Source organism: Babylonia areolata, chromosome 6 (assembly GCF_041734735.1).
Source record: "Babylonia areolata isolate BAREFJ2019XMU chromosome 6, ASM4173473v1, whole genome shotgun sequence".
Taxonomy (NCBI): Eukaryota; Metazoa; Mollusca; class Gastropoda; order Neogastropoda; family Buccinidae; genus Babylonia; species Babylonia areolata.
The window spans coordinates 44,314,449-44,337,634 of NC_134881.1; the positions used below are offsets into that span (position 1 = coordinate 44,314,449).

The 23,186-nt window shown below is 43.1% G+C and overlaps 1 protein-coding gene across 1 annotated transcript in view; it reads right to left on the reverse strand.

Moving 5' to 3' along the window:
• LOC143283060 (cold shock domain-containing protein E1-like) overlaps positions 1-23,172 on the reverse strand; it is a 45,259-nt gene extending 22,087 nt beyond the window's left edge. Inside the window, exons 1-7 of the mRNA XM_076589083.1 lie at positions 23,111-23,172; positions 14,740-15,100; positions 13,899-14,042; positions 12,267-12,363; positions 2,741-2,901; positions 1,873-2,030; positions 505-715 (exon numbers count right to left, since the gene is read on the reverse strand). Coding sequence (XP_076445198.1) covers positions 505-715; positions 1,873-2,030; positions 2,741-2,901; positions 12,267-12,363; positions 13,899-14,042; positions 14,740-14,775 — 807 coding nt within the window. The 5' untranslated portion in view covers positions 14,776-15,100; positions 23,111-23,172. The remainder of the gene's footprint in view (positions 1-504; positions 716-1,872; positions 2,031-2,740; positions 2,902-12,266; positions 12,364-13,898; positions 14,043-14,739; positions 15,101-23,110) is intronic.
• Positions 23,173-23,186: the final 14 nt, after the last annotated feature.

Here is a 23,186-nt window from a genome sequence, read left to right on the forward strand (position 1 = left end):
ATGTGTGTCACACACACACAAATTGGCATATATGTATTGCAAGCTATTTGGAAATGACAAAAGCACAGCCCAGCAAAATGTAAAATGCAGTTTTGCACTTAAAAAAAAGAAGACTGATTACACATATGATCATGACAGAAGACATAAACTCAGGGAAACTAATTTTATTGTTTTAAGAGAGTACTGGAAGGTCAAAATCTTTTTTTTTTTTTAGATGCAGTCCTCTGCGCAACAAAATACATACAAAAGAAAATGTTTTTGATGCAGTAGATACAACATATTTATTAATACTTGTGCCTAAACAAATCAAAGCCATCAACAGAAAAAAAACAAACCCTGGCATATGCATACAGGAGTTCTTGTAAGTGCTCTTTAATGTGTGCAAGCACATGAGACAGAGTGAGAGGAATAGACAGACAGAGAGAGAGAGAGAGAGAGAGAGAGAGAGAGAGAGAAAGAGAGAGAGAATCAGAGGTACAAACAAGAGAAAAGCAAGCGACCCACATTTCTCATCTGAATGCTGAACTCCACGTCGTCGCCCAAACGAAGCTCCTCAATGTTCCCCCTGAACTCGCTGTAGTGGAAGAAGATCTCGCGGACCAGGTCGGCCCGCTCAATGAAGCCAAACGACTCCTTCATGGAGCAGATCACCCCTTGGTAGCGCTGGCTGGGGGGGATCACCAGGTGCAGGCTCCTGGCCAGAACACCTCCCGTCCTGCACACAGAGATGTCAACCCCTGTCAAGTGCTTGTACGAACAATCAGGAAATTTGGTAGAAACATTTTGAATTTGGTAAGATGAACTCTTGGACTCCGAGCCACATCAGGAAACGTACATTTTATAAGACATACAAACGCTTGGGCCTACCTGCAACACGGTGTAACTGCTACAATTATTAGGCTGATTGGGCCACTCTATGCCGTTTCAAAGTAAACATGCACGCAATTTAAGTTAGCAGTGACTGCACTGGCCTTGTGATTGATAGGTCTGGAGCGCCTGGGTAATAATGTTATGATAGGAAAGCATGTGACCAAACAACACAGTCGAAAATGAACTCGGAACAATTCTGATGATGGCATAATGTTGGAACAAACTGCGATCAAGCGTAACAAAATACAGTGAAATCGTAACAGTTTGCATCTCTGTGCACACCAGTAAGCACATGCTCTGTACTGCTCTGGTTAGAACCCCCAATTACTACAGCATTTACTAAACAATTATGCTACATATATCAATATAGAGAAACATCTACCTTCTGTAAACATCAACCTTTTACGATGTTGCATGTGAAATTATACTTCAGCCATGGCAACCATCTTTCATCTTTGTTTTGCCTTACACATTTTTTTCTTTTTTGTATGTATTCTAAAATACTAAGCAATGCAAAGAGCAGCACACAATCCGACAGAGCCAGCCAGAGCAAGACATCCACAACAGTACAGTAGTGTTGCTGTTCAGTATGCACCACTACAGCAGCCACTGATGGTGTTGTGTTCAATTCAGAACTAATTTTTGCTGAGGATCAAAACATAGGAAGTTTCCAGACATTGCTCAGTGGTCTTCATATAATCTAAGGAATTTCTGCAACCATCATGACCCTTTCACAGCATGAATACAATCGCAAATGTATTTCTTAAAACTCTTGTGATAAGATTTTCTTTTCATTCAAAGTTTCCAAATGACAAAAAGTTTTATCGCAACAAAACCACATGTGTAAATGGCTTTAAAACTCTTCTCAGAAGTTTGTATTTTCATTTAAAGATTCAAAATCACAAAAAAACTGTTCCAGTGACAACCTTAGACATGTCAAATGTTGAATGTCTAGTGCCTATCGTAATATAAAAAAAGAAGAGCAAACTGCAATGGCCATACTGTGGGTCTGACTCCAGGTGGAAGATGACCTGGTCGCCTGGCTTCAGCTTGGTGTTGGGATCGACCACGTCGTCCTGTGAGAAGGGCAGGAAGAAGCACTCTCCACAATGCTCGTAGGACACACGGCCCAGACCGTCCAAGGCAGTTGGCAGTGTTCCCTGCGCAAAAGCAAGCTGGACACATCTACCATCAGTCTTGTCATTCACCCTTTTCAAGTTGTGGCCATTTCTAGATGCGTACCTCAGTTAATTAACATACACATATGCATACACACACAAAGAATCCCATGTGCAGCACAAGTCAGCATTAGGAAGCTGTAAGACAAAAATCAATGTCACATGGATCATATGTCACTATGGCTTGGCTTTGTGAACAATGGTGTAGGATGGAGATGTCCATGTCTGCGGCAAGCTGACTGCTGGCTGTCCAGGCCATTGTGGGACACACAGGCCAGGCCACAGCAGCTGAAAGAGAAAGTCTCTTCTGGGTTCTGCAGTGTATGGTTCTTCCTGTCTGCATTTGTCAAGACCAGCCTAGTGTGTGCTCTTGGGAGACAGCACAGGAAAATGGTGTAATATTAAAGCAGCATATGTAACTAGACAGTATATATAAGTTTGAGAATTTAAGGTAATAAGATTGATTTGTACACAATATATCTCAGTCTGAACAAAATTTTAAACAATATCAATATTGAGATGATCAACATCAGTTATCATTTTACCACAGAATCACTAACAGTAAGCAAATTTAGCAGTCATGCAATCCACCCCAGCTCTTCAACAACAGAAATACCATGTAAAACATTCAGTTGCACTTACTAGTCAGTCACTATTACAAGGCAACCAACAAACAGCAGACAGGAACTTACATTTTTGTTTTTGGTGGGTTTGGGTTCCTGGATGACAGTGCCGACAAACTCCTCATCGCTCACCATACTGGGCATGGACTGTGACACATCGATGCTTGTCACATGCACCGCAATAGGCTTGCCTGTACGACGGTCTGTCGATGTGCTGAACTCCACAGGGTCTGCAGGAACACAAGGTAAGAAAAAAAAGAAAAAAAAAAAAAAAAAAAAAAAGAGAGAGAGAGACAAGGTATTTATTAACACAAAAAGACAAGGTTAAAGAAAAGAAGAAAAAAAAGGAGATAAAGGTGTTTATTACCATGGCAATAGATACATGACAAGACAAGGTCTTTGACATGGGTATCAGATAGGACATGACAAGGTCTTTGTTAACACTGGTAATAAATATGACAAGGTCTTTCTTATAATGGGTAATACCAACAAGACATGACAAGACGTTTATTACCATGGATAATAAGACATGACATGACAAGACAAGATCTTTATGAGCATGGGTTATAAATCAGTAAAGCCAAGGTATATGCTTTTTCACATCAAGTTCTAACCCTAAAAAAAGGGATTAAAGCAAAAATAGCAAAAGGAAAAAACATCAAAACAATGTATCACTGCAAACAACCCTCCCCACTTCCCTGTTCAACCATCCACCAGCCATCCCCATTCAGAACAGAACAAACAAGAGAGGCAAGGCATTCAAGACTCACTTGTGATACACTTGAAAAAAAAAAAAATAGGAGGAGTTTGTATTATACTCCATGTTTGGTGTTTACATATACTTACCATGTCAAACTGATGCAAACTAGGCCTATGGTTTGCTCTGTTTGGCCAAATTTCGCGCGGCTAACAGTGAAAAGACGCCCCTCTTAGTCTGGCCCGCTCTTAGCCAATCAAACGCCTCTAACAGCTATAAGCGCTGAATCATTCCGTGGCCATGAATGAAAATGCCCCATGAGAACCACGGCGGAGACGCGGGGACGGACGGGCGGGCATTCGAGTTTGACATGGTAAGTATATGTAAACACCAAACATGGAGTATAATACAAACTCCTCCTTTTGGTGTCATATACTGTACCATGTCAAACTGATGCAGAATTTAAAGCAAATGGAGGAGGGCAACGCCTACTGGTTCGTATGGGGAGCCCTTGAAACTGAGACGGCAGTGTTAGCCGCGACAAAGGAAATCCCCTTGGAACCGTCAGCCCTGGTCATACGGAAATCCCGGAGGTAGAAGTTGATGAAGGGATTCTCCGACCGCCAGAAGGCTGCCTCCAAGACATGCTGCAGTGGTACCGAGTGCTGGAAAGCAGCCGAAGTAGCTATGGCCCGCACTTCGTGTGTTCTGGGATTAAGACAGCTGAGATCCTTGTGTGCATGAGAGTAGGCTCTACGAATGACTTGGGAAACCCAGCGGGAAATGGTGCCTGCAGCGATATCTTTCTTGTAATTCTCATTGAGGGAGATGAGAAGGCGCCTCTGAGAAGAACGCCTATGGCGAGACCTATTGCAATAGTATTTGAGGCACCGAACGGGGCAGAGATGCCTATCTTCATCATCTTGTGCCAGAATATCCGACAAAGGTCTGACCCTCAGAGAGGGGGAAGGGACCTCGGGGTCTTGGTTCTTAGCCAGAAACTCTGGAAGGAAACGAAGAGTGATGGAACCATCTCTGTGGAATGCTAGATCTTGTGGCAGACCACTAAGACCATGAATCTCACTTCTACGACGGCCCGTGGCCAGCAACAGAAGGAAAGTGGTCTTGAGAGTGAGCAGGTCAAAAGGAATAGTCCCCAATGGCTCAAAGGGCTGTTTTCGAATGAAATCCAGCACCAGGAACAAGTCCCAGAGGGGCACTCTTCTGGGATTCCTAGCTTCCTTCAGAGAGGCGCCCCTAGCCACTTCTCTGAGCAGGAAATCAGCTTCAAAAGCGGGACCACCTAGCTGTTTGATAGTGGTACAAATGGCAGACCTGTACCCTCTCACAGAACTAGCAGACAGGTTGAGAACCGAGGAGCAGTGAGCCAAAAAGTTGGCCAGCTGCATGCTCGTAGGGTTAGTAGGGGGAATGTTCTGAGCTGTACACCAACTCAGCCATTTCTTCCATCGAAAGTCATACAAAGTCTCTGTTCCCTCCCTCCTGGCTTTGGAGACTATGGAGAGGAGGTCGGAGGAGGCACCCCCCTTGGTCAGCGCGGCGGACACAGAGGCTGACCGAGGGGTGGAAGACTTCAATGGTGATGCTGACAGATCCGCCCGCACAGCAGCCACGCGTGCAGGTGGAGCATTTGAGGATTGGAGTGAGGAATGCCCGAACGAGGCTGCCTCAGCAGATGAGGTTTGGTTTCCAGTTCCAGTGGTGGAACATGTGTCAGGGACTGAAGGACCGGAAACCAGGGCTGGGCTGGCCATTTCGGCGCAATGAGGATCATCTGCGGGCGTTCCAACCTGGCTTTCCGTATCACCTTGGACAGGATTGGAAAGGGAGGAAACGCGTAGGCAATCAGACTGCTCCAGTCTAGAGAGAGAGCGTCCACTGCCCATGCTTCTGGGTCGGCGACTGGAGAGACGTACGTGGGAAGTCTCTTGCTGAACCTTGTCGCAAAGAGGTCCACCATCGGCCGGAACCACTGTTCCCACACTCCTTGCAGGGTGTCCTTGTCCAGGGTCCACTCTGTGTGTATGACACTCTTGGACCTGCTGAGAGCATCTGCCAAAATGTTGTCTTTCCCTGCTATGTGTCTCGCTGAAAGTGCAATGCCCCTGCTGTGGCACCAACGGAGGAGAGCCTCGGTCCGCAGAGAGAGGTCTGCCGAGTGCGCTCCGCCCCCTTTGTTCACGTAACAAGCGACTGTTGTGTTGTCCGTGAACAAGCGAATGGTCTTGCCTTTGGCCTCCGCTATGAAGTGCTGGAGAGCCCTGCGAACTGCCTCCAGTTCCAGAACATTGATGTGGCATAGGCGCTCCTCCGGGGACCAAGTCCCTGCTGCATGGAGTGAGTCCATGTGGGCTCCCCAGCCCATGGAGGAGGCGTCTGTGAATAGTGCCACCTGAAGAGTAGGTGGGGCTATGGGCACCCCCTGTGTCAGAAGAGGGGTGGTTAACCACTCTGATGTCACCTCGAGGAACCACTCGCCCAGACATATCCGGGTATCCCATGGCTGAGTGCTCTGGGACCACCGTAGCCTGAGTGCCCTCTGAAGAGGGCGCTTGAGAACCCTGCCCAGAGGGATGAGAGGTGCCATGGACTCCATCATGCCCAGGAGGGAAGAAAGTGTCCGCGCCGTTGCTTGGGAGGAATGGCGCAAGTGGTTGAGGAGGCCTGCCAGACGGTCCCACCGATCTGGCGTCGGAGAGACTATCATGGACCGCGTGTCGAATCTCATCCCTAAGAAGTCGAAGGACTGGCTCGGGGACAGATCGCATTTCTCCTGGTTCGTGATGAAGCCCAGTTGGGAGCACAGGTCTAGAAGTCTGGCTGTATGACTCTGGCACAGAGCCTGTGACTGGGCCAGAATAAGCCAGTCGTCCAGGTACACACAGAGCCGAATGGACTCCGACCGGACGATTGACACCAATTCCCGCACCACCTTGGTAAACAGGAAAGGGGCAAGGGACAGACCAAATGGGAGGGCAGAGAACTGGAACACTCTGTCCCTCCACACGAACCTCAGGTACCGGCGGGATGCCGGGTGGATGAGGATATGGAAATAAGCATCTTTCAGATCGATGGACGTCGCCCAATCTCCCTGTTGCATGGTCTCCCGAATCTGTGCCCGTGTGTCCATCTTGAATTTCATCTTGGGGAGGAAACTGTTGAGGGGGGACAAGTCCAGGACTGGTCTCCACCCTCCGGAGACTTTTGGAATCACGAACAACCGGCCGTAAAAACCGGGGCCCGGGTCCGAGAGTTGAGATATCGCCCCTATGAGGAGTAGGTGCGATATCTCTTTCTCTAAGACGCTCTCCTGCTCCATCGAGCTGGGCACATAAGGAGGAGGAGTGGATCTTAGAGGGGGGCGGTCCCCCACCCAAGGGAGCATGTACCCCGACTCTAGCACCGACACAATCCAGTCGTTGAGTCCCAGAGCACGCCACTGATGCGCGTGCCGGGACAAGTTTCCTACTTGGAGGGGCTGAACGACTGGCGGTGCTGAATCGGGGCCCAGTCATTGGGGGTGCTGCCTTCTGGCCTTGGGCATGGCCGGACGGCTTGGACGGCCATGAGGTGGTTTGTTCCTCTGCCGCTGATTCTGAGCACGCCGCTTTGGCTTAGGAGGCGAGGTATATGGAGGAGCCCTGGTGGCGGGTCTCTTCAAAGGCATAGAACCCTGGCGCCCCTGGGAGGATTGGGCTAAATATGAGGCCACCTCCCGGTTTGTCTCTGCCCTGTGGCTGACAAAATGCGGCGCATACTGGCCGAAGAGGGAGTGCTGCTGTGCTGGGATGGACCGCAGAGCAGCCCTCTCCTCTACTGGAATGTTAGAGAGGCGGAGAACAGCATCCCGCCGCGCTAGCACCGTATTGAAGTGAAGGCTTGTAGCTGCATCTGCAGCTGCCGTGAGCCCAGACGCTACTCGATTGCCAAAAGTGTTTAACCTCGGGTCTGAGAAGAGGCCAGGCAGGCCAGAGGAAGGAGACTCCGTGTCCTGCTGAACTGGACGTCGTTCCCACAGCTCATTGGCTCTGTGGAGGAACGCGTCAAAGAAGGTATAAGCCGTGGACACCTCGAGGAGGCAGCGGCGGGCCAGTTTGTCCCACTCTGCAAATGTCTTAAAGGGAAGAGTAGCTGAGGTGGGGAAGGTGGTGCGCTGTGAGACCAACATCCTGTCCTGCGCGGAGGGCTCTGCTTCCCTGTAGGCAGGGTGGTCCTGTGTGTACCAGGACCACACTCCTCCCTTGGAGGGATCTTTAAGGAACTTGCCTGGGGCAAAAGCGCCCGGGGCAGAGAGTGACTCCCTGCCTGGAGGAGGGATGGAAGCAGCACCCCTGACGGTGCGGGCTGGCTTATTAAGCCACTCCTGAGCCATTTCTGGCACTCTGAGTCGCCTTGTGGTTCTGGAGTTAGAGTCACCTGACCGTAGGAGGGTTAAGGGTGACAAAGTTGCCTGAGGGACTGATTCAGCATGTGTGACCCTATTGGGGAGGGTCAGTTCGAGCTCGGCAAAGTCCGAGTTTGGTTCAGGCTGGTCCCTAGGGAGGCGTGGGCTCCATCTGTCGCACTGGGATGGGGGCGAAGAGTGCTCATCTGCTTGTTCGTCCTCATCCGAAGACAGGGGCTGTCCTTCTTGTTCACAGTCCATCCCCTGTTGGGTGCCATCCCAAGTGGATGTACCCACGGGGGCGTCCTGTGGGCTGTGGTCAGCCCAGCGGGATGAGCTGGGGCGATCCCGAGCAGGGACCCTGGTCTCCTCTGTTATGTCCTTGACACCTGAAGAGGGTGGGGAGTGTGTGGACCGTAGGTCCAACCATGCTTGGGATGGTGGGTGCCACACCTTCTCAGAGAGAGCGTCCCTGGACGCCAGAGGGACCCACGACTGCTGTGAGGGGACGAACACCCACTCATCTCCTTTTAGGACCGAGGGCTGGGTAGGTGGGACCAGCAGGCTCCCACGGGCTGAGCGGGGTCCCTCAGCTGCCGTCGGTCCTGAAAAGGAAGCCGTAGTGACCGTGGCGGTCACCTGCGTGCTGACAGAGGACCTATTCGAGGCTGTAGTGCTAACACTGGTCGAGGAGCTCGACCTGCCCAACGAAGAGTCAATCCCTCTTGTCGGGGCTGTGTGTGTCACTCTGTGGTCTGTGCCGGGTTGGGTCCGGTGGGGAGCGGACCAGGGGTTAGTCCCTGGTCCTCCCGGGAACCCAGCATGCACCATAGGTGCACCCCAGTACGGGTAGAATGGGGGATACCACCCGTGGGCACCAGCCATCCCGTGACCCCAGCCCCAAGGGTCACTGGTGCCTTGACCTCGTTGAAGGGAAAAGCCTGGCCAAGTCGGAGGGAGGTCAGGTCCGACTTGGGTGTCAGACAGGCCGAAAGGCCGGCGGTCTGACTGCCCGGAACCGCCTGACACGCGCGGGACTCCCCCAGCAGGGGAGACCGGCCGGATAGCGGGGAGACCTGCAGAGCAGGTTGCCACGCGCCCAGAATCCCCTCCCGTGGGGAGACTGGGGTGGCTTGGCCCGGGGTGGGCTAAGTGGAGGTCCCCCCCCGGAACCAACTGTTTTTCTCCCCCAGGAGGAGGTGGGGGAGGGGGGTCGACCGAGGAGGGAGGAGGGGAAACAGCACTGGGGCCCCTGAGGGCCGTCTCCATGTGGGGACCCGGATAACGGCGGGGGGCGGCCTCCCCTTGGGAGTCCGCACCCAGCCGCGAGTTCCCACCACCAAGAGAGGACGTGCTACTCCCCCTTCCACCCGCCTCGCGCTGGGACACTTCGGGAGGTGACGCTCGAATCCCTTCCCCCCGGTCCCCTTCATGACCGTTTTATCGGGACGAGCGTCCCCTCCGCGATCAGCGTCTGCAGACGCATCGCCGCGGTCCCTATCGGGAGAAATCATGAGCTCCGGGCCTGGGAGAGTCTCTTGGCGAGTATCTCTGCCAGCATCATGATCCCTGTCTTCGTAGGATGGCAAACGAGGCATGGTACCGCGCGTAAGCACCCAGCGAACAATACGAACCCCAACAGAGAAAGGAAAGACAGGATCGACTCAGAGGTAGAAAATACGACGAAATCGAGGGGGCCGAGTCGAAACGAGTACACAGAATGTAAGCACAATACACATGCAAGCCGCATACAACAAAATAAGGCCAAATGAAAACGCTTAATAGCCAAAAAAAGCGTTAGACGAGACAGAGCGAAAACCTGACAAGATGGCGTGGAGAGCCTTGGCCAAAGGAATGATTCAGCGCTTATAGCTGTTAGAGGCGTTTGATTGGCTAAGAGCGGGCCAGACTAAGAGGGGCGTCTTTTCACTGTTAGCCGCGCGAAATTTGGCCAAACAGAGCAAACCATAGGCCTAGTTTGCATCAGTTTGACATGGTACAGTATATGACACCAAACTAATCGTTAAAATGTGTTCTGTATTTATTATAAAGCTTCGGGTTAAAAGAAAAAAAGAAAAGAAAAAAAAAGTCCTAACAGCAGATTGGAACCCCGCGTGTTCGAATGAGATTGAGAAGAAACTGTCTTATTCATTACACTATCATGGCTCCTTAACTGACGTTCAAAAAGGGAAATTTTCAATCTAAAATTACGTTTAAATAACATACTTACTGTGACCCAACTAGTGCAGACTCTGGCAGGGGTCTGACATTCCTGTCCTGTGCAAACTACTATCCGCCTATGCAGAGAAAATGAAACTACGGCCAATAACCTCCCGGAAGTAGGTAACCTCCCCTTTGTCCAGCTGGCTGGCGCCCTCTTTTGACGGCAATATGCCATCACCAGCGCAGCAAGCAGGGAGAACAGGAAGCGGGGAGGACGGGAGGGTCTTAATTTGGGTCACGGTAAGTATGTTATTTAAATGTAATTTTAGACAGAAAATTTCCTTTTAATTACACATACTTAACCGTGACCCAACTAGTGCAGAATAGCGCGACAAGGTGGAGGGCTCGCCTGTTCTACTGTCTGTGTGCTGTGATGGCCTGTTGTGCAACTATTTAAACATGCTTTTTTAAAGGGCGATAAATCTACTGCGGTATTTGCAGTGAGAACGCTGTTCAAATTATATTATTCTGGTGTATCTTGGGTATTAAAAAAATCTTTAAGGACAATTAAAAATTCTTTTTAAGTCCACAGTAAAGGAGACGTGGCTATTGCCGCAATCACACTGCAACATTTAGCCGTTTTCTCTGGATCTAGATAGATGTACAAGTTTAGTTACACCCGGTTGACACGGTCGATTCAATTTCTCTTTTATGTTCATTCTAGTTTTATAGTTTTAAAACTGATATGACAACTGAGCATTTTGTTAAACTAATAACATGTAGAGCCAAGTACAAGTTCTTCTAAACATTGTATGAAGTGAAAAGGACTTCATTTTGAGAAAAGTCAAGACTGGAAATTTTTATGTTTCATCAATTCAAGGGTATTAACTCTCATGGTTTATTATTTTTAACTGTGAATTCCAACTGATTCTATGGATATCTTTATGGCAGTTTGGGGCATAATCCAGTAAGTGATGAGGCGTTCACAAATCTTTCTCTGAATAAATATTTAATGGTCTCCTTCTCCAACTTTCCATCACATGTTAACGTGTATTGTTGATTGAATATAGGATTGAACGGGCAGGTCAACAACTTGAAACAAAATGGCGTTGTTCGCGTTCGCGAAGAATATGAGCACACGCTTTGAATATGTATAAATATGTGTACGCAACTGATTTTTGCCCATGACCTTCAGGGCTCAGCCAATAGATCTGTAAAGTCAACTCCTCGTATTGATTTTAGTATTTTCCAAAAAAGACCACTTAGGCAAATAAACATAGTGAAAGCCCTGTACACTGAGAGTAAAACGCACAAGCTTTTTAGGTATTGAGTATAATTTCAAAATGTAATGTTTAAGATGAGAAAGATCAGTTTAAAGCAAATTAAGTCCCCTAGCATTAATTACAGATTAATTTCCCTTTTTTACTATCTGCACGAAAATATTTGCAAAATAAATATAACTTTCATGCTCGGCAAAAGAAGTTCCTGTTTGAACCAAAAATGATAAAAATGACTGCTCTTGTTGTTGTGTCAGAATATCATACCAAAGTGCCAAGTTTAGAGAATAAAAAAATATATAACAGTAAATGCAGTTTGCATATAATTTGGCTTCTTTTTAAAAAAAATTTTTGTGCCCATCCCAGAGGTGCAATATTGTTTTAAACAAGATGACTGGAAAGAACTGAATTTTTCCTATTTTTATGCCTAATTTGTCAATGTTAAAGTTTACCACGGACACACACACAGACACACACACAGACAACCGAACACCGGGTTAAAACATAGACTCACTTTGTTTACACAAGTGAGTCAAAAATCGTATGTATATTAGAGTAAATGGTGCTGTTCTAGAGATAAGGCAGGACCACTTTTTTAAATATCATTTTCAAACCAACACAAAATAGACCACCACCAAGATCAGCACTCATCTCCATGTACACAGCCAGTCATGAAAGGCTGCTGCTACCATTATCAGGACAATGTCCTTGAAACTATGCACAACTATGCAGTTGCATAAGAAACCAATTTTCATCCTTTGTATCAGTGTTAGCAGGTCATTTTCTCTCTTGTAGCTGAACAATTTGTAAGGATTACATCAAAAGAGATAATGTTTTTCAAAATTTTTTTTTTCATCTTAACATGGTCACCCTCATAATCGGTCTTAAACATTATTATTTCATCTTGCTCAACTTGAAAATTGAAAAACTTGTGAGAGATGTGGGTGAGTTGAAAACGGGCAAAATATGGATCACGACCACATTGTTTACCACTGCCATAATATACATGAACCTCCCTTCCCACAATACAGATAGTGGTAATGAACACCTCACCTCCAACTTTCATAACGTCAATGTTGCCATTGTATTCGCTGTAATGGAAAAATAGACGGGCTTCTCTGTCCAAACACTGGATGAAGCCATAGGAATGCTGCAATATAAATATGCATTTATAAGTATAAACAGATCACATATCAACCCTGAAAGCTACCTTACAATCTCTGTTTTTTTTAAGAGGCAATGTGGGCACTATGCGTGACCAAATATGGTTTAGGTGGATGAAATGCTGTCTAAAGCAGCATCTGCATGCATGCAAGAATGTGTCCACGTGTGCACACGTTTTTGCACCCATGCATGTGCATGTGTGACCAAATATGGTGTAGGTAGATGAAATGCTGTCAAAAGCAGCATCTGCATGCATGTAAGAATGTGTCCATGTGTGCACACGTTTATGCACCTATGCATGTGCATGTGTTTACATGCGTATCTGTTCATATAGATATCCAAGTGAACTTGTGCTTGTGCATACAGATTTGTGTGAGTCTACATGTGTGTGTGTCTAGACATTTGTACGTTTGACCCTGAGTAAGTTTACATATGGTATGTACATTATGTACATGTATGTAAATTCAAATTTACAAAATCATAAAGAACATGTGGAAACATTCCCAAAATGAGAATGTCAGCATTAAACAACATTAAGATGAATAGCAGAAACAGAACTGTGAAGACCCCAAAAGATGAGATAAGATAAGATAAGATAAGATAAGAATAACTTTATTATCTCCAACTGGAGAAATTTGGTCAGGTGCATTATCACAACATAGACAAGTAAACAACATGGGGACCATAACTGTAAAAGTCAACAACAGCTTTTATGAATATTACGAAGATACAAATGTAAAAAATATCACATACAGTGATACACCGTTTCATACATACATCCACGCACTGCAGGTAATAACTAGTATTCTTTATGTAAAAAACAGACAGAATTAAGAAACATTATTTGAGTATAATTATAAACATAGCCTACTATACTGCACATTGATTATAATAGACAGATAAGAATAAAGATAAATTGCGGAAAACCGCAACCAGATAATCAGCACACACCCATACCCACCCACCCCCCACACGCGGATTACTTGATTAAACAAGAGTAATAAACATATGTTCTCAAATAAAAGCATTTCACATTTTCGCTTTTAAAAACATTGCAATTAACTAAAAAACTAGCTGAACACCCTTCATATATTTTTTTCTTTGCGGGGTGGAGGGGCCCTTCTCTTTTATCAAAATAATGTGTGTGTGTACAATGCGTATGTTTGTGTGCACGCAAACAAGTAATAACACTGTGGTAATAACTACATTTTTCTCAAACCGGAAATACACACTTTCTTGTTATGAAAATAAAGAACTGTTCATACATACAAAACCTGACAACAACATGTAGATGTGACTCATTTTTTGAAAACTAGAAAGACAAAGTTCATGGCTAGAGTCCAGGGCTGCTTTACCACAATAACTAACTAAAAAACGTAAAATTATGAAGAGAGGAAAAAAACAAACAAAACAAAACAAAAAAAACCCACACAAAAACGCTGATACCAAAGTCATTATGTCAAGGCAATATTCCCACCCAACCCACACAAAAAAGCACCAGTTTCAGTCTCCTTGTCCTACCTGACGTTTGTCAATGACACCTTTCTCACGAATGGCGGGTGCCGCATTTGGCCCAACCCCGCTGGTCGGAGAATGGAGGGTGGTGGTGGGGCTCTGGTGGAAAGACAAGATGGCGGGATCCTGCACTGTAGGCGGCTGGAATTTCTGGAAGTAAAACTAAGAATTTAAAATTAAAAATTTTTTTTTTTTTTCTCTAAGGTAACTGGTACACTGCAAGACTGAGCTGCTGTGCTATCCAGCTTCTTTGCAGTGAAATGTTTGACTGCTGGGGAAAAAAGGACTCCAGAAAAGAGAAAATACATAGAAGAACGTGAGAAAACAAGAATAAGAGTGTCTTGTAAACAGAATAAATACTGTGAATAACATTCCTAACGTTTGTCTGAGATTCATTTACATATCTATTTGTTAAATCAAGTGAAACAACAACAAAAAACAACACTAAAAACAAATAAAATACTGGAGTCTGTATACAAACCAGTCATGAGGAATTAACTATCACCTCAACTGATACATCATTACATGCAACAACAATCCATACATCATAATAATAATATAAAAAAAATCAAGTGGATGATTCCTAAAAAATACTAACAATGCTTAGAAACTTTAATTCCAAAAACCCTAGGCAAATTAAGAGCGAAATATTGACCAAACAATATCCATGTTATTCTATGAAACAAAAAAGGAACTGTCTAAAAACTAATCATTGCTTAAAGTTCACACTGATCACAACTTGTTTTATTTCTATGCTACTAGACCTACTGCTACTAGAACCACTAGTAAATCTGAACTGAATGTGAAAGTTTCAGAAGAGAGCAGAGGGTAGGGGCTGTGGTCTCACCTTCCACTGAGGACTATTCAGTTTCTTGACTGACATGGCGTATAACAGTCGAAAGATGCTCAGTAAGCAAGCTTACCAAACGTCAAAAACCAAACTCTTTTCTCAATCAACTTCAAATGCAACTCTCTCTCAATCAAGGCCTCTTCGTACTCCTGTTCCTGTCTGAAGCCAGTGGTCTGCCAAAGTCACTCTTTGAATAGTTCCTCAGATTGCAGTGTGTGCGTAGCTCGTGGAGGATGGACACAAGTTTGCTTCAGTGGGCTTGTTTCGCTTTTAAAAAAATATATTCCTCTTCTTTTGGTCTTGGTCACGTACGTTGTATTGGTTCTTAGTTGAGTCTAGAAAAAGTCCAAAAGAGGTGCTGAAACATAAGAAACATACAGAATACTTTCATAAGATTTTCTCAAATTCTTGTTGTCCTGTTGATAAACTGTGGTGTAGTGTGACAAGTCTCCCCCCCCCCCCCCCACCCACACACACACACCACACACACTTGAAAAAGAGTTTAAACCAGAAATGACTTTCCAGATCAACAACCTTTTTCTTTATCTAATTTGTAATGATGACTTCTGACTGCCTAAACTACATGTTTCCCCTTCTAGCTATATTCTAAAACTGAAAGGCCTCATTAATTACAAGCACTGAAACAAGACAAAGTCATAATTACAGTTCAGAATCTGGGAAGCATTCAATTTTAAGTAGGTATATCATTATCAAAAGTATACCTTAAAATCTATTAAATACGAGCTTACAAGTCACTTTTAGTCAGGATATCAGTCACCATTCCTAATTTTTTTCTTCTCTTGTGAGTGCATAAATTTTGACGTTTTGCTTAGCAAAATAACACCACCACTTGATTCATGCCAAACTGCCTCAGTGCCTGCATATTTGTACATAAAGGGTGCACAGTATTAGAGAGAGAGCAAGAGAGTGAGAGAGAGACTGTCAGCACAAAGCAAAGTTACAAAATCCATTATTCAAACACAGTTCAATCAGCTTTCAAATAAAATAAAGAAAAGAGGGTAAGGGGTGGGGGACAACATATTAGCACAGATAAACCAAACAGTTTAAAAATGTGATTACTTTACCCTGTACCACATTAGAATTTCTGGATGTTGTGAAGAACAGTATAGGCAGAAAAGTGAAAGCAATCCACAAAAACAAAATCAAAAATGCCAGTGAAGTGCCCACTGACGACCCATTCACATTTCATCAGTTGTGGTTGCAACAGTTCACATGGGCCTGACTTATCACAGTTAACACTCAGGCATGACACAAAACAATGATCAGTACTCAGGGCCACATCAAAACTTGGCTGACATGAGATACTCAGATTAGATGGCCCAGGTCACCCAGATTTACTACTCACTGTTCACACTTATGCCACCTGACAAAAAAAGCACACACACACACACACATGCACACAAGGCCATAAGCCTTTGAGTCATATACAATTAAATGTTCATGCATTTTTGTAAGATAATAAGATAAAGTCTTCAAAACTTTTTTAGCATGGAATCTTCCCAGTGAAATTCAGTCATCCTCCCCACACACCCCCACCTTTGCCTTGTGAAGGAGATGGCAGGGAAGCAATAAATGATATGAATGGGTTCACAAGGGACGGGGGAGGGGGAGGGGGGGGGGAGGAAGAAGTAAGTTACCACAACCTATCTATCCCTGTGTGTGTTGTGTTTTGCTTTGGAACGGTGAGATGGGATTGTGTGAAAGACGGAGGGACATGACATGAAATAAAACACACCTGAAACAAGTCCACCCACAGTGTAACAACTAGTAGCGAGAATGGTTTATTTTTGGGAACATACTCAAGAGTCCAAGTCCTAGAATTTGGATTTGTGTGATAAATTCAGAAATCACCACTCTATGTACCATCAAGAGAAAGAGTGCACGCGTGCATGTATGGGTGCCTGTGCCTGTACACATGTGCACATGCATGCACATATTTGTGCGTTCATGTGCGGTGGAGAAAAATCTGAACTTGTATGAAGTTCTGTCCAAGAAATTTGGTCACTGTAACCTTTGTCTACTGCTTCTGCCTACAAATCCAACACTAATTATGCCTCAAAAGTCAAATGATTACATTTTGGACATCATCCAGATCAGATCAAGACTGATATCGAATAAACATTCATGTGCATCAGAATATACATCTTTATTCATTCAATAGACCAAAGCTGTCTGATTCACAAATTTATATGACTTGAGAGTGGTGTAAAGACATCTGACAGACATGGACTGACCGTTGTACATGTCACAGGAGCAACTCATACAATGGATGTAGAGAGACCTGATAACTTTGGTCTTTTTATGATGCAACTGGTATTAAAATATTTTTTTTAAACTCTGCTCATACTGCATCTTTTCTGTTTTACACATTGGTTTTAAATCATTCTCACGATTTTTTCACTCTTGTAGTTGCATCCACATAAACACATTTTAAACTAACACTCATTCAGTCATTCACTCATTGTCTCAAAGTGGTTGTGATGTAATCATGTATGCAAACAAAAAGAAACAAAAACAAACAAATCACAGAATTTTACAATCACAGTACTTTTGAACATAATTTTTTTTTCAACACAGAGAAGGTCACTTTCTCCTCCTGTTCGCAGTCTTGGTGTAATCCTAGACCAGTCTCTTTCCTTCCAAAAGCACATTTCAAATATCTGTAAAGTTGCCTACTTGGAACTGCATAGAATTAGCTCTATCCGCCACAATCTCTCAACCGATGCAACCAAAACACTTGTATGCTCTCTGGCTCTCTCAAGATTGGATTACTGCAACTCTCTTTTGGCCGACCTTCCCAAATATCTGTTAGACAGACTCCAACGAATCCAGAATAACGCCGCCAGACTCGTTTGCAGAGCTTCTAAATATGACCATGTTTCTCCTCTCCTTCAGTCTCTCCACTGGTTGCCTGTTTCTGATCGAATAGACTATAAGCTATCCACTCTGACCTTTTCTGCAGTCAACGGATCTGGCCCCAAGTATCTTTCTGAACTCCTCCATATCTATACCCTGTCTCGCCAGCTCCATTCTTCCTCTGATACTCGACTTCTCAGGATACCTCAAGCAGGACCTATGGACACAGATCATTTTCTTTTCAATCGCCAAAGACGTGGAACAAGCTCCCTGATAACCTCCGTCATTCTGATTCCCTCATCTTTTAAATCTCATCTCAAAACTCACCTTTTCCCTCAGCAATAAGTTCAATTGTGGCAGGTCCACTTCCTTTGTGTTAGCTGTGCTTGGCTATGTGAGTATACATATGTATGTGTACATAACTACATGCATGTATATGAATGTGTATTGTGTGTGCGTGTGTTTATGTAAGTTTGTGCCTGCCTATATGTGCGTATGTGTTAGGGTAGCTGTTAGATACACATGTATATTAAAATGTATGTATGCAGTGTGTGTGTGTGTGTGTGTGTGTGTGTGTGTGTGTGTAGTCACATTTTCGTGTGTGTGTATGTAACATTGATGTAATGTTTTATGTTAATAAAAGCGTTTTTGTACAGCACCTGGAGCAGATTTCTGGATAATGTGCTATATAAGTATCCATTATTATTATTATCAAGGTTACAGCCTGCTTAAGTGCAACCTTCCCCACCTGAGAGTAAAGGGTTTTAGCTATACAACAGTAACTTTTTAATGATCTAAAAACAGTTCATACTGGTCACCAATATCCTGTCTCACCTATCAATGTTTAGAAATTATAACTATAGAAGGATCAAAATCAGTGTCAATATCTTAGAATTGTCCAATACCATTACCAGCGGAAGTCTTATACATCAGTGTGTGTGTGTGTGTGTGTGTCTACGTGTGTGTATGTGCGCGCGCGCGTTGTGTGTGTGTGTGTGTGTGTGTTTGTGTCTGTGTGTGCATGCAATCTGATCCTGGCTAATAAAAAAGAGAGAAAAAAACAACAACAAAAAACAATGATCAAAAGCTGTGTCCCTTTCCTTGTTATTTCTGTCTCTGAACTTGAAGTTGAATGGCAAAACAAATGACTGAATGAATTGGGATTTGATGCCCAAGCACTACTCCAAGCTGCATTTTAGCAGACTGATCATGTTAATAATGTTACTACTGACTTGAACAAGATTTTTAGATTATATGTTATAAAAAAAACAACCACAATTGTAGTTTTTGCAGTTAGGAGCACAAAAAACAAAACAAAAAAAAAACAACCCACACATACACAAATGAAAACCGATATGGGAAAGGAGAAATACAGTACTATAAACTAAAATATTGGTCAAGAAATGAAGAAGGCAAGGAATATTGAATTGGAAAGCAGTATAAAGACACTGAGAAAAAACCTTAACACTGACAGCAATAGCAAAAAAAAAAAAAAAACAAAAAAAAAATCATCCTTTTACTTTTGTAAAGCTAAAAGACTTCACCAACAGCCAAAAAGTCAAGTCAACTCAACTCAGGACCAAGACTGCAACTGCCTCACACACTGACAGGAACAATACATCTTTTATAAAATGGTGGACTGAGAACTGCTCTGACCTATACAACAGAGCACAGAAGACCCAAATGTAGTAACAGTAAAAGATTCATCAAATGTCATGATTATGACTTCCTAACACTTCTGAAGCAAGTTGTAACAGTAATGAAGTCATTAAAATGCAGCAAGTCAGCAGGCACTGACAAAATCCCTGCAGAACTTTTTAAAACATGGTGGAGAGGCAGTGATTGACATCTTAAAGAATCTGCCATCTGCAACAAAATCTGGCACAAAGGCACATGGCCCATGCTATGGAACCAGTCACTTAACATCACCCTCCCTGAGAAAGGGAATCTCCAAGTCCAATACTGCCTGAACTACAGCACCATCACTGATCAGCCGTGCTAGGAAAGTAATGCTCAGAATCATTCTGAACAGATGACAGCTGCAAGCAGAAACATCACAGCTGAAGAATAGGCTGGATTCTGCAAAGGCAGAAGTACCATTGAACAATTCTTTAATATGTGTACCCTCAGTGAAGAACACCTCCAACACCAGAGGGAATTGTACCATGTCTTCACAGACTCCAAAAAGGAATTTGACTGTCTCACAGGAAGCACTATAGATGGGCTACAATGACAAAAACTGAACACTGGACAAAAGCTTATCATTATCAACACAACCCAGCAACCAGTGCAGCTCACACATGTGCTATTGGAGAGTAGTTTCGTACTTCAGTTGGGAGTCTTCTGTCTCCCACTCTGTTCAGCATATTCCTGGAATGCATCATGACTGACATGCTTGGAGATCAGTCTGCACTGGATGAAGAACCATCACAAAATTTCGCTTTGCAGATGGCATTGCTAATCAAAAGACTGGATGAAACAACAAAATATGGCATGGAAATCAGTGTCGAAAAGACCAGTTTGACTGCCAGCCACACCACCACCATCACTGCTGATATAACTGTCCTGGGATAGATATTACATAGAACCAATGAAATGTTCAACACTTCAACATCTTTGGATCTTTCAGCAATAATGATCAAAACCAGAAATCCTCTCAAGGGTAACAAAGAAAACACCATGGACCACCACTGTCCATGCTGAAACATATATAATAATATATTGAAGAACATATCCATGAAACACAAGACCAGACTACTACTTGTACTGGTATATTCTTCCTGTATGCATGTGAGGCATGGAACCTCACAGCAGATGTTGAAAGAATTGAAGCCATAGAAATGAGATGTTATCAAAGATACAAGATAACTAATACAGATTCATTGATCACATCACTAATAAACAAATGCACCAGACAATTAAACAGCAAACTGGACATCAGTTAACAAAAGAAAGCTTCTCTGGTATGACCATAACAATACCCTATGGCCTTGTTAAAACAATACTTCAAGAAACTGCTGAGGGAAGGAGACAGAGGGGATGAGTAGACCAAAAAAAAAAAAAAAAAAAAAAAAAAAAAAATGATGGACTGACAACATTGCAGAATGGACAAGTAAATCAACAGACTTGGAGGAATCACAGAGTTAAGGGAGAAGTTGTCTTGGTAATTCTATGGCTTTTTAGAAAAAAAGACATGCTTTTCCATTGGAAATTCATGTCAATAACTGAATAAGCTTTAGAATCTAGTACAAATAAAAATATTCTGGTTTAAAGAAATATGTTAATGAATTTCAAACTGGAAGCAGAACATTTTTCCAATGTATACAATAACATACAATACATGAATGTCAAATGATTGATTTTTGACATAGTTTTACTTCCAACACAGCTTAAGTATAACATTCATACCAATTAACATGATACTATTAATCATATTAAAGTCAGAAGATGACATGGAATTCTTGGACTTGTGATGAACTTTAATTTCACTTTACCACACAATGCCTCAAATATGCTAATTAGCAAGCTTAATATCAATATTCCAAGAAAATATCTTAGGCAGTCAAAGTGGTATATATGTCAAATGGTGGTATTTCAGCTGACAGTCTTTAATTTTTGCAAGACCAAAGAATTTAGATGCTTTCAATACTTTCAGGAATTTGTAGTTAGATGATGCAACAAAAACTTAACAAATGCAGACACATGCTACAGAATGATCAATTCTTTTGTATTTGTATTTTGTATTTGTATACAAATACAAAAGAACTGATCATTCTGGAGCATGTTTCTGCATTTGTTGACAAGTTTTGTTCTTTTTGATGCAATCCCATCTGAACTCCTAGAACAATTATTTTGACATTGTTTATGAGAAATGTTTTGAACTTCTAAGGAAATCAGTGTCAGACACTTGGTTGCATTGGCATGCTAATTGCTATTGACATTTATCTACAGGGTATACATAAGACATTTACCTGCACGGCTGCAGTATTAAGAAATCAAAATCTGTTTTTGGAGGCAACTTGTTATTTACAGATTAGGTCCGTTTTGCACTGTCCAGAATCATCTTGGTGCTCTGCATATCTTAAGTACATCACAGAGAGAGACACACACTAACAGGTCTCAGAGAGGAGGCAGGTGAGCCTTGCTTGCCCAAAATGAACTCATCAAAGCAATTTTTTTAGCTAAACATTGAAACAAATTACAACTGATCTCATCAAAACACGACAAAAACTGCACAGCTGACATCAATGTTAGTATAACTAATTTTCTCTTACGGGAAGATTATTTCATTTGAGATCTTAAGAAAAGGTCAGAAAAGGTCATGCGGTCATGTCTTTGGATGGGATAAGTTCTCTTTTCTTCACCTCCACAATTTTAAAAGAAATACTGACAGATTAAAAAAAATTTTGGGGGGGGGTCCATACTCTAATGTTCTAACAATAAACTTAAGAAAACATTGTTTCAATATCCAATACAAAAATGTCACCGAACTAGACCATGCACCAATTAATGCATTCACAAATCGACTGGTCAATTCCTAAATATTCTCAGGTAACTGTATAAACAGAAGCTTTTGATTTATGAAAAATGTGGCAAATCTAAGTATGGAATCTTGACTGAATTATACCCAAATCATTTTATACCACAAAGAGGTTGATGGAAGTTTCAAAACACAAAGTTTATTTTTGTACCTACAGTGTTCACATACTAACAGCATACTACTTCCATTACTTTTGTTAACTTGAACTTGATTAAATGAAAAAGCAGAAAAGTAATTAAAAAATAACTGTTCATTCGTATTTTTATTTTATTTTAATGGTATTAATCACATACTGCACCTTTACGCTTCTATATATTGTTATGTACTATGCCTATGTTATACTGACAGTGACACTTTTCTATATTAGTTCTTAACCCTTTGTGTCATTTGATTTCCATTCTGTCACTGTTATTTTCAGTCTTTCATACCAAGTGGGCAAAACAGTCAAAAACGTCTTTGTGTCGCTTGAGTACTTGCTTGCAAATGTACGTCTGTAAAAAGGTTGGAATGTTAAAACATTCCTATCAAAAGGCTCACCAGAGTTAATAACACAAACAATGACGGATTCCTGTCTTTGTTGTAAACAGCTGTACTGCGTCTCACTTTCAACAGGAACATGTTAAGCAGTCCCAACAGAGGTTTATGGAAGCAACGAGACCTAAAAGATGTGAACTTCGTGGCACTTTTCAATTCATTCAGAAAACAACACCTTGATGCCGAAGAAAACGTAACTTCTGGAATAAAAATAACTCGCCACCTAGGCAGAATGCCAAGTCAGCGTCCTCGAATGAAGCATCCCAAACTTGCAAAGAATTTCGTCTTCTTTTTTTAAAAAAACGGCATTTTCACAAAGATGCAGAAATATGGCAATTAACATTGGTTTTGTTTCTATAATCGTGCAACAAAAGATAGTACACAAGAAATGGCGTAAACTCATAAATTATTGCTTACCCCTGTCCACACACAACACCGCAGATACCGCCATCTTTGATACTTTGCTCACAATAACCACAATATTGACCTGGAG